Source organism: Cololabis saira, chromosome 16 (genome assembly GCF_033807715.1).
Source record: "Cololabis saira isolate AMF1-May2022 chromosome 16, fColSai1.1, whole genome shotgun sequence".
NCBI lineage: Eukaryota > Metazoa > Chordata > Actinopteri > Beloniformes > Belonidae > Cololabis > Cololabis saira.
This window is the reverse complement of record NC_084602.1, coordinates 24,672,168-24,686,574: the sequence shown is the minus strand read 5'-3', so window position 1 is coordinate 24,686,574 and position 14,407 is coordinate 24,672,168. Positions and strand designations below refer to the sequence as shown.

General features: G+C 37.7%; 1 protein-coding gene across 2 annotated transcripts in view; it reads right to left on the bottom strand.

The window, feature by feature from the left end:
- Positions 1-3,665: 3,665 nt before the first annotated feature.
- LOC133462653 (latent-transforming growth factor beta-binding protein 2-like) overlaps positions 3,666-14,407 on the bottom strand; it is a 125,136-nt gene continuing 114,394 nt past the window's right edge. For both annotated transcript variants that reach the window (XM_061743994.1, XM_061743995.1), the window contains 3 exons: positions 12,604-12,882; positions 9,167-9,316; positions 3,666-5,866 (listed from right to left, as the gene is read on the bottom strand). In XM_061743994.1, coding sequence (XP_061599978.1) covers positions 5,691-5,866; positions 9,167-9,316; positions 12,604-12,882 — 605 coding nt within the window. In that variant the 3' untranslated portion in view covers positions 3,666-5,690. The remainder of the gene's footprint in view (positions 5,867-9,166; positions 9,317-12,603; positions 12,883-14,407) is intronic.

Sequence of the window (14,407 nt, the reverse complement as noted above, 5' to 3'; positions counted from 1 at the left end):
TCCGCCGGCGCGCACCGGCGGTGCGCCGAGTAGGCGGAGTCTAGGCCCCGCTCCGGTTAAACACTGACTTTGAACATCATGATTGTTAGATGTTAGACTATGATTGCAGACTTACATTGATAATTAAGGTTGCTTAGCGCTTACAGTGCCTATTTTCTAGGATGTTCATTGATAAATCCGTGCCGGTTATTTCCTACCTATCTTTCTATTCATTCTACGTATGAGCACGTCATCACTGAGCTGGTCAGACAGAAAGGAGCGGACCCACAGACTGGCGCCGTGTGGACACAAACACCATTTCCCAAAATCCATCTGGGGAAGCATTTGTGATGTACGGAAACTGTGAAGGGTCATGTTATAGTGGGGTTACGTTTAACCCACTATTTTCATTATGAATGAAGTATTTGGCAAATATTATGATACCATGCATAATTATGAATAAATACATTGATTGATTGATTGAAATCTTTATTTCGAGCATAACAAAAACAAAAAAGAAAAAAAAAACAATTACACAAAACAAAAAAGAGTACAAATAAACAGTAATTAAACAAAATCAAAGGGAAATAAACTTTCATGCCCGAAAAGGAGTAGGAGGAAGTAAAAAACGTATTGGCTCCTACTCCTTGATTCTAGTTCAATTTGCTTGAAAATAAAAATAAGAAAAAATAAAACAGCAAGCTTTACTTTATCAAAAAATGATACCTGTTATTACCAGAGCAATTATAAACAATATACATATACATCATATATATATATATATATATATATATATATATATATATATATATATATATATATATATATATATATATATATATATATATATATATATATATATATATATATATATATATATATATATATATATATATAGACATCTTATCTAAAACAATATAATAATTATATATACAATTTTACATACGTACATTGTGCTGAATCCCCACACAATCACTACCTCATGTCTCCTCCTCAAAAATCATTTCTTTGTATTTGCTTTTGACCCTGTAGATGGTTGGACATTGTTTCAGCTCCTCACTCAGACTGTTCCATTGCCTCACTCCACTGTTTGAAATGCAACATTTTCTGCTTGTAGTTCTACATGACTAATTTTAAATTAATTGGTTCCCTTAATTCATATCTCCCCTGTCTTTCCTGAAACATTTGCTGTATTTGTCCGGGTAAAGAGTTATTTCTGGCTTTGTATATTATTTGTGGAGTCCTTAACTCTGCAATATCAAACAATTTTATTATTTTGGATTTAATGAATAATGGATTGGTGTGTTCTAGATAGATAACCGGCATTGTGCATAATTCTGATAGCTCTTTTTTTGAGAATTAATACTGAAAATATAATGATACCATCAGACCGGAGTTGTAAAAAAAAATCAGGGGGGATGGTGGATTTTATCATATGGGGACAGATAATTTGTACTGATTACAAATAATATAATATATATATAAAACATAATAGCAGTGACCAAAACACCTGCAGAAATACTGCAGGAATGACATAGCAGCAGTTAAATGCAGCCTTCTGTAAGCTTTAAATATCCACTGGGCTTACATCAAATACATCAAAACACAACAATTAAAAACAGTTTTCTGAACTCATCAATATGATCCTGTCCTTCACAGGATAAGTAAAATGGATCACTGCAAAAACTCAAAATCTTAACAAGAATATTTGTCTTATTTCTAGTTAAAATGTCTCATTCTAGTAAAAAAAATCTCATTACACTTAAAACAAGACTCATCACTGGAAAAAACAACAATTTCCACCTGTTTCAAGTAGATTTTCACTTAAAATAAGTAGAAAAATCTGCCAGTGGAACAAGATTTTTTTGCTTGTAATGAGAAGATAAATCTTGTCCCAGTGGCAGATTTTTCTACTTATTTCAAGTGAAAATTTACTTGATACAGGTGAAAATTGTCAAAAGTTATTTTTCTGGTGTTATTTTTCTGGTGATGACTCTAAAGGTTGAAATAGCAGTAAAACCACATTCATTGATGAAATGACATAAGGGATGGAAAGGAGGGATGGCAGTTTTACAGGGGGGATTATTTGGACCGTTTTTATTTCAGGAGGGATGCCATCCCCCCTCATCCCCCCTCAACTCCAGTACTGGATACCATGCATAATTATGAATAAATAAATATTATGACACCATGCATAATCATGAATAAATAAATATTATGAAGCAAATGCATAGTATGGTTCCGTCCTCCTTTACACCATTATACTTAACACGTTGATATAATAATGGACAGCCAATAGGAGAATAAGTCGCGAAATTACAAATGGCACAAAAGTTATGGAAAAGCAGGGAACACACTGATGTAGTTGATAATTTTGGCCAGCAGAGGGAGACACAGTATAATAAATTATTTAAATTATTTAAAAACATAACTGATGTGACTATATAGCTGTTTAGGGTGATATATAAAAAAAAGGATGTCCTTACCATTTTGTAAACAACCATATTCCAGAAATGAGAAGGAATTTACTCAAGTTTGGTTTTCAAGAGTGGTTTATAGTTAGGTGTGAGTGGTTTGACTTTCCTTAAGGGTAAATGTCTGTAATGGTGACATGTTTGGCTGATATCAAACATGTCATCATTACAGATTAATTTGCCCATGATTCATGCACATACAGTTAGGTCCAGATGTGTTTGGAAAATGAGAGTTTTCGTGATTTTGTCTAAGACCACCACATTAGAATAGGCTTGAAAAAGAACAATAAAATTGTGACTTTTAGCTGAAGTTCAACAGAAATATGATCGTTTCCATTAACATACACACATTTTCAGGGGCTCAAAAGTATTTTGGACGAAGTGACAATAATAAATATAATCACATTTTGTAATACTTGAATGAAAATCATTTGCAGTCATTGAGTTTCTTAAGTCTGGAGCCCGTGGTCATCATCCAAGTCTGAGTTTCCTCCCTGGAGATTCTTCTCCAGGCCGTCACTGCAGCAAATTTCTGTTGTTGCTTGTTCATGAGTGTGTCTGTGTTCAGTTTTGTCTTCTGTGACAGACAAACACCATTAGCAGCATTAGCAGCTGTCCTGCACATGCCCATACCATAACACTGCCTCCACCGTGTTTGACACCTCATGTCATATGCTTTGGCTCATGGACCTGTTCCTTTACTTCTTTGTTTATGGCTTAATCCACTTGCATTGAGACTTCCTTTGACTTCTTATTGGTACCTCCAGTGAAAAAGATGAATAATGCCAAGTCAATACCTGATATCAAGTCCAGACTTTTAAATTGCTTCATTTTCCTTGAAGTAAACAGCCAATGGAGCATAACTCCCTAATTAGCTTCTTTTTTCAATTGTCCAAATACTGTTGAACCTTTGAAAACTGAGGTGCTTTGATTAAAATGGCAGCAATTCCTAAATGATAAATTATATAAATATTCTTAAAAAATCTCATTGTCCAAATACATCTGGATGTAGCTGTTTCTGTGCCATTTTCAAGAACAAGAAAGATTTGAGCAAGACTAGCATATAATTACTTCATGATTATGAATAATTTGGTTCTTTGCACTGCAAAATACTACATCCCTTTATCATTTTAAACATTTCTATCTGAAAATGCTCACATAAAGAATGCAAGGTGTGTTGGGTGCCATATTTCACAGTAAATTATCAGAGACCAACGTTTCTCATTTTTTATTTTGACTGACAGTGATTACAGCCAAAGGTAAACAAAGAATGAGCATGATCGCTTTACAAGATATTCGTCTGAAGTTATTTTCACTTTTGAAGACTTTCACTGCTTTAGGTGAATTGTTAGACCTTTTTTCTGATACAGGCAATTATTTAAACAGCGCAGTAAAACACAGCGGGCATCAGCAGGTGAAAATATTTGTACAACTGTAGGTTTATAGGCTATGAATGCAGGTTAATGGCAAAAGTTATCAACTGTTGACATCCTGATAATGCAGTAACAGACCTAAACCCCTCTGTGCTGAATATGAAAGGCAAAATGGTAGGAAACGTAATTCAGACACCAATTGAGAATGCTGATACTGGCTATATAGAAGATAAATTACACAAGGATTCATGAGAAATAAAAGAAACAATGCTCATCCCTACTAATGATGAGCTGTGAAGTTGTGATGCACAGAAGTCGGTGCTTGCATTTTAAATGTATTGTCTTTGTAATGGAATTAATAAGACAAAATGCATGTGATTAGAACAGTGCTGCCACTTCCCAAAAAATATATATATAAAATTCATTGTCTGCTCCACAGGGCAGGGTATACACACAGTTCCTATCGCACAGTGTCAGCCACTCTCATACATAGAAAGATATGCTTTAAAAAACCTTTTTATAGACATATATATATAAATCTACAAAGCTATAATGCCATTTTTTCTCTCTTTTTTTTTTTTTTACCATTTCATGCTTTATGTCAAATAAAAATAATGTATATGCTATAATGCATTAAAGGAGTATATTAAAAAAAAAGCAAACCCCCCCCCCAAAACATAGTACTAGATCTGTACAAAATATACCAATCCTCTCTAATGACGCCTTTGTCTACACGTAGGGATACAAACTGTCTGAGGGGAGGCTGAAATGATTTGCAGGTGAACCTGAAATCCTTCTGCCTGGTCGACATGGTGCAGAAAAACACTTGGTCATTTTAAGCATTAATAGCTGCGGCCTATTCAGAAAACTTTCTTTTCTGTACTTCCTCAAGTCCTACAAGTATTCTTTCTTTCTTTCTTTCTTTCTTTCTTTCTTTCTTTCTTTCTTTCTTTCTTTCTTTCTTTCTTTCTTTCTTTCTTTCTTTCTTTCTTTCTTTCTTTCTTTCTTTCTTTCAACAGACGCAAAAAACAAGTTAATGCTGGTGTCGGAGCTCTATTGCAATATCTGAAAACGGGTTTAAACGCTGGAAAACTGATTGCTACCTATTGCATCATTTGCAAACCATTACACGGATCATCATATACACCAGGAGTCTGTCCACGGCCAGATTAAGGTCGAGGCTTTTAATGTGACAGTCTCGGTGTGCTGACTTGCTGGCTTTTGGTCCAGACATTCATGGACCTTGAACATTGAAGGAAGGCAGCTGCGGTGCGGGGGGAAAAAAATAAAATCTTTGTCCGCCAAGTGAAATACAAGGTGATATATGAATACTTTCTTGTTAGATTCCTTGTTTACAAAAATCTATTTAATTAAATATCACCTCATATTGTCTCTGTAGTCAATTGGTGACAAGTTGAATGAAAGAAATCGTCATCTGACCTCAGGAATGTGATGCTTTGTCAATTTGCAGACGCCCGTCATGTCAAGGAAATAAATAATACCATTTTTAAAAAGGAAATGAATGCAGAGAATAATGTGGATAGAATATCGTCTATTCAAATTGCCTGTTGGGGTGGGGTGTCACTGCAAATAAAAGATCAGTCCATAAAATCCCTTTAAGGCAAATGGATATCAGGTGAAGACTAAATGGCATGAAATACATTCATTGGCACAACTCCGGCTCCTCTTGAATGCATTTGAAAAGTATATGAATGTGTGCGTGTCCGTGTTTATGTCTGTTACGTATTCAAAAAGCTTGGACGTTTCAGTGTTAGTGTTGGAGGTTTAGTGCCAGGCCCTCAGGGAAAAGGGCAGAGGGATGATCTTTGAGGGAGAAACAGTCAGCGCTGCAACAGTGCGTGTCTCAGTTTGCAGCCTCCCTTTGTTCGGACTGTGGGATCGCCGGGATGCATTTGTGCGGCTTGGCAGAGGCCACGAAGCCCGGCAAACAGGTGCACTTGTAGGATCCCTCTGTGTTGGTGCACTGCCCATTCTGACACAAGGGCACCTTGTCGCTGATGTCCTCGCACTCGTTTATATCTGCAGGAAAAGGAAACACGACGAGTTAGTGAGCGGGGTGACTCAACAGCTGTCTGCAACACATCTGCTGCTGAGTGGCCTCCTGGGTGCGCGAGAGCGGGAACACTAAAATAATTTATATTTCCTATTCTTTGGTCTCTTGTTCCTTCTTTCATTCCTCCCATTTCCTTTCTCCCTTCCTTTAACTGTGATTTTGACATATTACATTCAAATGACTTACTTTAAAGCAAATTAGTCACAGTGATCAGGGTCCAAACAGATGGTGAACCACAAACACTTAAATCGGGATTCAAAATCAACAACACACTTTTAGATATGGCGATTTCCTGACTGGCCAAATGGAAATAAATTACTTTTTATACTCTGTTTCACAAGCTGGGACACCGATGTTATGTAGAGAAATAGGCTGTAATTAACAAACATTCAACAATTCTGGTGACAAAACAAAAATGCACTTTTTTTTTTCCCATGTACTTATTTTTTATAACCTTTGGTGTTCGTTCTTTTTATAATTATGGGGTGAAATACAAAATGCTGTTGAAACATTGTTAAATAGAGTTTTGGCATCTCTGAACATGCAATGAGAGAGATGTTAATTAACTTCGAATATCTTAAATGATAACAATAGAACTTTAAATTTGCCAGAGGTTGTACAGAGGTTGCAACAGTCTCCAGAATGTGTTGAAAAAAATAAAAAAAATAAAAAATTGGGATCCCCAAGACCTACAAGCGATGCTTCACAAGTGAAGTTTGGAAGGTGAAGTGTCTAGAAAGTTCACATTTATTGAAATAAGTCATAACAACGATAGTTGTTACCGAATCCTGGGGACCGACTCCAGTCATGATCTGGTATCGTATGAACTGCATCTCGTTCCAGCGCATGCAGCAAACTATGAGATATAAACTTTTAGCACCTCCCTGCGCCCGGGGGGATTTAAAGGAGTTCAAACATCCCGAGGCCAAGCTCTATCATTAGGTGGCCAAAAGTACACATTTTCCTCATGGACCAAAGCAACGTGAATCAGAGCAGTTTTGAGTGAGAACAGAATACGTGTTTGGAGCAAAATGACAATTAACGTTAGCATTTTGTGCAATGACCCTACATCAAAATGAGTTACTATTTCAAGCCTCCGATAAGACTCAAGAATGAGAATAGGATCCCTACAGACAAACCAAGATCATTTTACCTTTGTGTGTGTACTGGGAGTGTATAAAAATGACTTAAATGATAACTGCTGTGTTGTTTTAAATCTTTAGAAATGTACACAACTGCCACTGATGCTCAAACTACCGTCAATAAACGCTCTGGTTTTATAGAGCTGGATTAAAACTTAATCCAGCTCACTAAAATGAGTTTTTTGAGTCTTGTGAGAGGCTTAACACAGTCATTTATTTTGCTTTAGGGCTAGCATTAGTTGTCAAGACCTTCCTTTTTAGTTTAGCATATAACTGAATTTTATTTATTTTATTAGTATGGTTTAGTTTATGTTTATCTAGTTATTTTGTTTATTTCAACTACTTATTTTTCAGTTATTTTATTATGTACTTATTCTTTTATACTTTTTTTTAAAAATGTTTTCTTAGGTTTATTTTAATGTTTTTTTCTTTTTTACATGTTAACTCCAGTGCTTTTTCCACATGGGGATCACAGTATATGTGTACTGTGTGGGTATTAATGTGAGGATGTGTGTGAAAATGACCAGATGTGTGTTTTTAACCATGAGTGAGTGAGTTTTTCTGTTGAATGTTGATCTTATTATGTAAAGCACTTTGCGTTACTATTGTATGGAAAGTGGTATATAAATAAAGTTTGATTTGATTTAGCTGCACAGATATATTCTATCCACATTGTTTTGCTCCATAACCAAAGTCTACACTCCACACGCCCAGGTTAGTTTTAACGCTGAAAGATTCCTTTAAGCGCAACCTTTTTTAGGACGTAAGTAGACCTACATTTGTGGACTTTTTCTATCAAGAACAGCTTCTAACATCTAAATATATCGATAATTTCTTCAAAAGCAAGTTCTAACAAATTATCAAAGAAATCTTTTGACTGAAAGTTCAGACCCTTGTAATGCTAAGTTCTACACGACAAAAGATGCAAACATTACTCAGTAAACACATTTCAACTATAGTCCAACTTATTTGACATAATTACCAAAACATGAGATAAATGATTCCAGTGCCCCCCCTACAGATGCAGCACACGCAGCTTTGGGAAGGATTTTGCTCGTAACGCAATATAATCAAAGAGGAAATTGTGAAGACATTTAAGAGAGTCGTAAAATTAAAGGTGCTTTAATTAGTTCCACACAAGCTCACATTTGGAGCGGAGAAGTCTTCACTCAAAGTGACATGTTGCATAATATTTCATCCCATAATTAAACATGCCGTCATATCGCGTGTCAGCTGGTCACAAAGTGAACTTGAATTCCAGGAAGTCTTCAGCGCTGGACTGTTGTAGTGAGCACGATCATAAAATTAACAACCAATTAGAATATGTTTCCTCTTGGCGTCCGATCCATTGTTTTTTCCCCCTTTTTATAAGTTGTGGAGGTCTGATTTTCATTTAAGAGCATTCAGTCTCAAATGACCCCTTTTTTCTGTTTATGTCATGTTCTGTTGGAGAAATCCAAGTGGTGATATTTATAAAAGGAGGCATGGCACAAGCTGCACAGCTCCCACACGTCTCCACAGAGTTCAATGGTTTTCCATGAGAAAATAGCTGGTCTTCAAACCGATAAGCCCCGTATGCAGACGGAACATCGTAATCACGGCATTTCATTACACTGAGACATTCTCACTTTCTTAGAAAACAAACAAAGTCCCTTTAAAAGATATAATATCTCATGTAAGACATGTGTGGCTTTGATTCAAGGCCTCTTCAGTCTTGGCAGCGTGCAGCTTGGGAATTTCCACAACGAGGGTAGTGCACGGTGGTTTGAAGAACTACGCTGATTTCATTAGTTTCCTCTGAAGCCTAAGTTAGTGCAAGATTATTCAATTCAAAGCCTCTCCCTGAGTTTGATAATACACAGCGTGAAATTATTCCATGACACGGCTCCAGAGGACTTAAACTTGAAAAGAGAGTTCACGAGGGCTGGGTCCGAGTTTCGCCGCCACATTTTGGAACAGATTAAGTAGAGTGATTGATGACCCTTCCAAATATAAAATTAAAACTTAAAAAATGCTCATGAATTTCCAATAATTGTTACAAGTTTGTGAGTCTGTTTTACTTGGAAGTCTGACTGTGGGAGAGCTTCTGGGAGCGAGACTCAGGATGCCGGGAAGAGAACCCACCTATGCAGGCCATCTTTTCCATGTCCAGCTCATAGCCGTCGAAGCAGTCGCAGGTGTAGCCCTCTCGCACGCGAACACAGCGTCCGTTCTCGCACCCGTTCAGGACCCCGCATTCCTCTGCTTGGAGACCCTCAAAGCCATCACGCCGGTCTGATTGGACACAGAAATAGGTTTAAAAGGACATAGAAGAAAAATGATTCTGCTGACACTTGAAGTCATCTTGAATTTATAATGGCAAGTTAAAGTTAAAAGTTGTTTTTTTTTTACATAAATTTGCCAAAAAAAATGATGATCTTCATATTAGTCACAAAAACAGACAAACACATTGTTCTTAAGCTGATGACATGCAAGCAATCAGCCCAACAAAGCACCCCTCTGTTGGGCTCCGTCATGGACATCCTGCTTTTTCAGTGACTCACATGTGGTAAACTCACACAGAGATCATTGCGTGTTCTGGGGAGTTCAAATGTTTAGCTGCTTCTCTTGTGTCCTTCTCTGCCCCGTTTAGGATTCTGTGTTGTGTTTTTTGTTGTCATTTCGTCCGGGCACCAACTTCTAAGAAGAGCAGCCAGAAAGCTCGACTATCTCCATTCGTAGACATTTTCTCTAACTTTGGACGGACTGACGTCTGAACCCTTTGAGATTAGTTCGTAACCCTATCCAACCACCTTTCATTAATCCAAGTTACTCATTTCTAAACTTATTCCAACTACTGACCCTAATTAGCCTTTGTTGAGGTAATTACACTATGGTTCACTTCAGTTTTCACGTCACCTCTGCATGTTTAATGCATGTTCAATGACGACAAGCGAACTAACAACTGTTTGTGTTTTATCAGCTTAAGAACATTCTGCTTGTTGATAACTGACTCTAACAAACATCTTTATTCTTGCCACACAGTTTGTTGAAATGGGGAAAACACAAACTTTGAAACTGTTTAAAAATGAGCTGAAAAAGGTGTCATCTGCAAAAGTGTAGACAGCATCTTACTTGTAAGGTGTTTTTTTTAATGCTTGCAAATCAAGAACTTTGAAAAGGTATTGCTAGTAATTTCACAAGTACTCTCTTCAATCCTGTTGCTGAGTGTTTTGCGCTGCATGCAACAAATCTACCGACCTTTCTTTACATTTCCTCTCTTTTTTTGTTTAGAAAAGAATCAGTATACCCGCCCCCCCGGCCCCGCTCCTGTAAATTTCCATCGCAGAGTCTAACCAGTTGGTTGTAATGGTCACTCCTAAAATCTGCCCATAGCCGAAGCTGGTTGGAGCTGCCGTTTGTGTTTTGGCCACAAATGGATATCTTGGAGCTTGGAAAGGTGGTTTCTCTTGTCACCGTGATCTACTAAATCTTATAGAGTCCAGCTGCCTTCTAAAATAACAAAAACAGGTCCCTGTCTGGCCAGTGCAGAAGGAACGTATCTTGCCAAGTGTCCCAGCTTGAATCGAGCTAAAGCCAGGTTCGAACTATAAGGAGTGTTTTCACGATGCAGACAGGTTTTATAGCGTAAAGACAAATGGCCCAGACCGTAGGTAAATTGTGGACTGATTGGAAGTTGGCAATCGCTATGCGTGGTTCCTTCAAAGATGATTTGAGGTGATTTGGGAAACTTGCAGACATATTGCAGACTTTGACCAAAAATGTAGCATGCTATCAAGCACGGTGGATATTGTGGAAGATATTTGGCGAAGAGGAGTTGTGAAGTGAAGGGCTGCTTGGAACAAGAGCCATTGGGAGTGCAAGCGACAGGGCGAGGGGATGGGGAAACCTAGACCTATTACTGGAAAAAGCACAGACGGCAGAGAGCTAGGTAAAGAAATAAAAGTCTGCTTTGACTCAATGAGTTGATTTTGGTTATACTTTGGCAAAAACCGCTGTATTTCCAGTGTGCAACGTAGCATATCTGAGAAAGAGAAGATGTGGAGGGAACCTGCCAGTTTTGTTCTTCTTTCAGGAGAGCAAAACAGGTGGATTCACCAGGAACTAATTATATAATATTGTAATATTGTGATCGCTCTGCATAGGCCAGACAGGGCGGCTTTATTTGATGAAGTTTTGAAGTAAACATGCCCTTCGATTTTCATCAGTCATCAGAATTGTTTCCTAAACGCAGCTGACCTTTTCAGATGTTAATTCGGGAATTCTGAAGTTGAACTTTGTCGTGAGAAAACAGAAGTGTTTTATTCTGATGACACTTGCACAAAGGTTATATTTACGCTGGCATCGCTGCACAGTAGATCAGCCGACGCACCTATCCGGAGCCTGCTAAATAATCTCTAATAAGCTCTTCTGTCATATTTATTTGCTTTTTTATCAGCCCTACAAATAGTCCTCTGCGAAGGTTTTGGGTGTTTTCCAGCACTCAGCTTGATCTGCAACCTTTCTGTTGATTTTTATTTCTTGAAGACTGGGTAGGAGATCTTTTTTTTTTTTTTTTTACTATATTACTTGGGATTCTTTTTAGACACAATGAAGTATTAATCACCTGTGGAAGCGAGAGGGCCCTGTTTTCATTTTGTCTGTGTGAAACTGAACCATAAATATTTAATGACCTCTTGATGAGTTAAGTGATTTGCAGAGGGAATTAATGAAATGTGACACATATGATGATCGGGCCTAGGGCTGTTCGATTTTGCCCAAAAATAAAATCTAGATTTTTTTCTCTCAAAATCCGATTTTCGATTACGATTACGATTATTTTGTGAATTGACAAAAGGCAAAGAAATGATTTCAAATATGCTGTTTTTTTATTGAACATTTGCCCCATTGGGCTTTAAGTGCAAACTTTGCTCTTATTAAACCAAAAATGAATGAATAAAGTGCAAAACTCTGTAAAATAAGTTGAAAAAAGTTTTAAAAAATATAATAAAATATAAAGTTTTATCTCTGAAAAAAAAAAATCAGCAAATCAGCACTTGCAAACATACAGTAAGTTATATTTCCAATTAAATAAAACAAGACATTTTCTAATTAAACTAAACTGGGTCTTTGCATGCTAAATAATAATGCAACTCATGAAGGAGGTAGAGGTGTGTAATGTCAGTCATTACATTTGCTATTCACATTTGCACGTTTTTTGCAAGGAACACGAGCCGGTCTACCGCATCTGGCTTGAGGGATGCCCGGTGGCATGTTCCAACGCCCCCTCCTACACTAAAGAGCCTCTCCAATGGGGCACTTGTCGCAGGTATTGAGAGGTATTTCCATCAATCATTAATATGGTATCAATCATTAATATGTGTGCAGACAAGGTTAAAAAAAAAAAAAAAATTTGAAAAAAAAAATTTGAATTTTTTTTTTTTTTGAAAAATCGATTTTACGATTTTCACATTTTAACATCGTTCTAATTACATAATCGCGATTACGATTTAAAATCGATTGGAACAGCCCTAATCGGGCCACAAACTATGCTAAATAACTCAAGCGGCTTCAATACCCACCGCCATAGGGGTCCACTGGTCGAGGCGGCTGACTCCCTGGTTGTACGACAGGGACGCGGACCGATGGCTGCTGAACGCTGTAGTCATGGTCATTAAATATGGGAACGCTGTCAGGATGCTCATATGTGCCTGCGGGGCCACCGTAGTTGTCCCAGTACGGTGGAAGGAAATGCTCTGCTGGATCCTCTGGCCCCTCGAAACCGTACTCGTACCCCGTCCGGTCTCGGAGCCCGCTCGTACCTCCTCTTCCGTGCACGTTACACATCGTTGCATAGTCAGCTGTACAGCAGCACACAGGGCAGAGTGACGGTCAGTATTAACTCACAAATAGAGCCAGTCATACAGTAGAGTTACCTGACTATTTAAAAATACCACAGCTCCAACAAAAGTTGGGACGTTGTGTAAAAGAATGCAATGATTTGCAAATCTCATCGACACCTATTTTATACACAGAAGAACATTAAAAACTTTACATTTTTGAAATGAGGAAAGCAAAAGAAGAAATAATTGAAATAATTTGATGGCAGCACAACGTGTAAAAAAAGTTACTGTTGTGTGGAATCTCCTTTCCTTCCAACAACAGTCCACATGACTAAAAAATGTATCACGATAATTTCTGGCGTTATCCGGATAATGATAAAAATGATGATAAAAAAAATACCAATTCAACTCCACCTTTGTAACTATAAATCTATCACGACATTCAGTCTTTGGAGACAAATCACTGCTCTAAAAGAATACTAAATGCTACTAAACTACACCAATTAAACTGAATTAATAAAAACCCATTAAGTTAGTACACCTGTACTGCAAAACTGGAATGACTCAGATCCGCCATGTTTGTTACACAAACACGTATCAACGGGAATTTTCCTTCCTTCCTTCCTTCCTTCCTTCCTTCCTTCCTTCCTTCCTTCCTTCCTTCCTTCCTTCCTTCCTTCCTTCCTTCCTTCCTTCCTTCCTTCCTTCCTTCCTTCCTTCCTTCCTTCCTTCCTTCCTTCCTTCCTTCCTTCCTTCCTTCCTTCCTTCCTTCCTTCCTTCCTTCCTTCCTTCCTTCCTTCCTTCCTTCCTTCCTTCCTTCCTTCCTTCCTTCCTTCCTTCCTTCACGTACGTTGTGCGTCGATTTAACGCAGAACTATAAATCAGCTTTACACAAAAACGTCATCAATGGGAATTTATCGTTTTTACCGCAAGATGACAAATTCTTACCGTGGGGAATTTTTTGACGGTATACCGTGAACGGTAAAATATCGCCCATTCCTAACATGTACTACATTTGATAATGGATATTTCCCTTCCAGATGTGCACCTGCCCTTTACCAGGCTCTGATGCACCCGGTCCCATCAGAGGTGCAGGTTGTTTGTAACCGCTGAGCTGATACTAATAAATGGAGCTGGCAGTTTCCAGACAGTGTTCACTTGTGGCATCTTCCTCTCCTGGGTGACCTTTAACCTTGATTTAGGGACGGTATGGCTGAGCTAATGTAAATGATAAACTTTAAAATCTTTAAAACGTTACACCAAAATGTATTCACAATTTTAGGCATAGCTTTTTGCAGATCAATGAACCTCTCACCATCTCGCTGCCTCAGACACTGCCTTTAATTTTCAATAACATCAACAATCTATTACCAATTAACCTCAGCAGTTGCAAGATGTTCTTGCAGGTCTTCTTTTTAGCGTTATTCCAGCCTTTTTTTGGCTCATTTAAATTTATTTTAGACATGTTGTTGCTATCAAAATTCATAATGAGCTAATACTTTTCATGAAAATGCAAAAGGCCTAATTTTTCGTGTTAGAAATA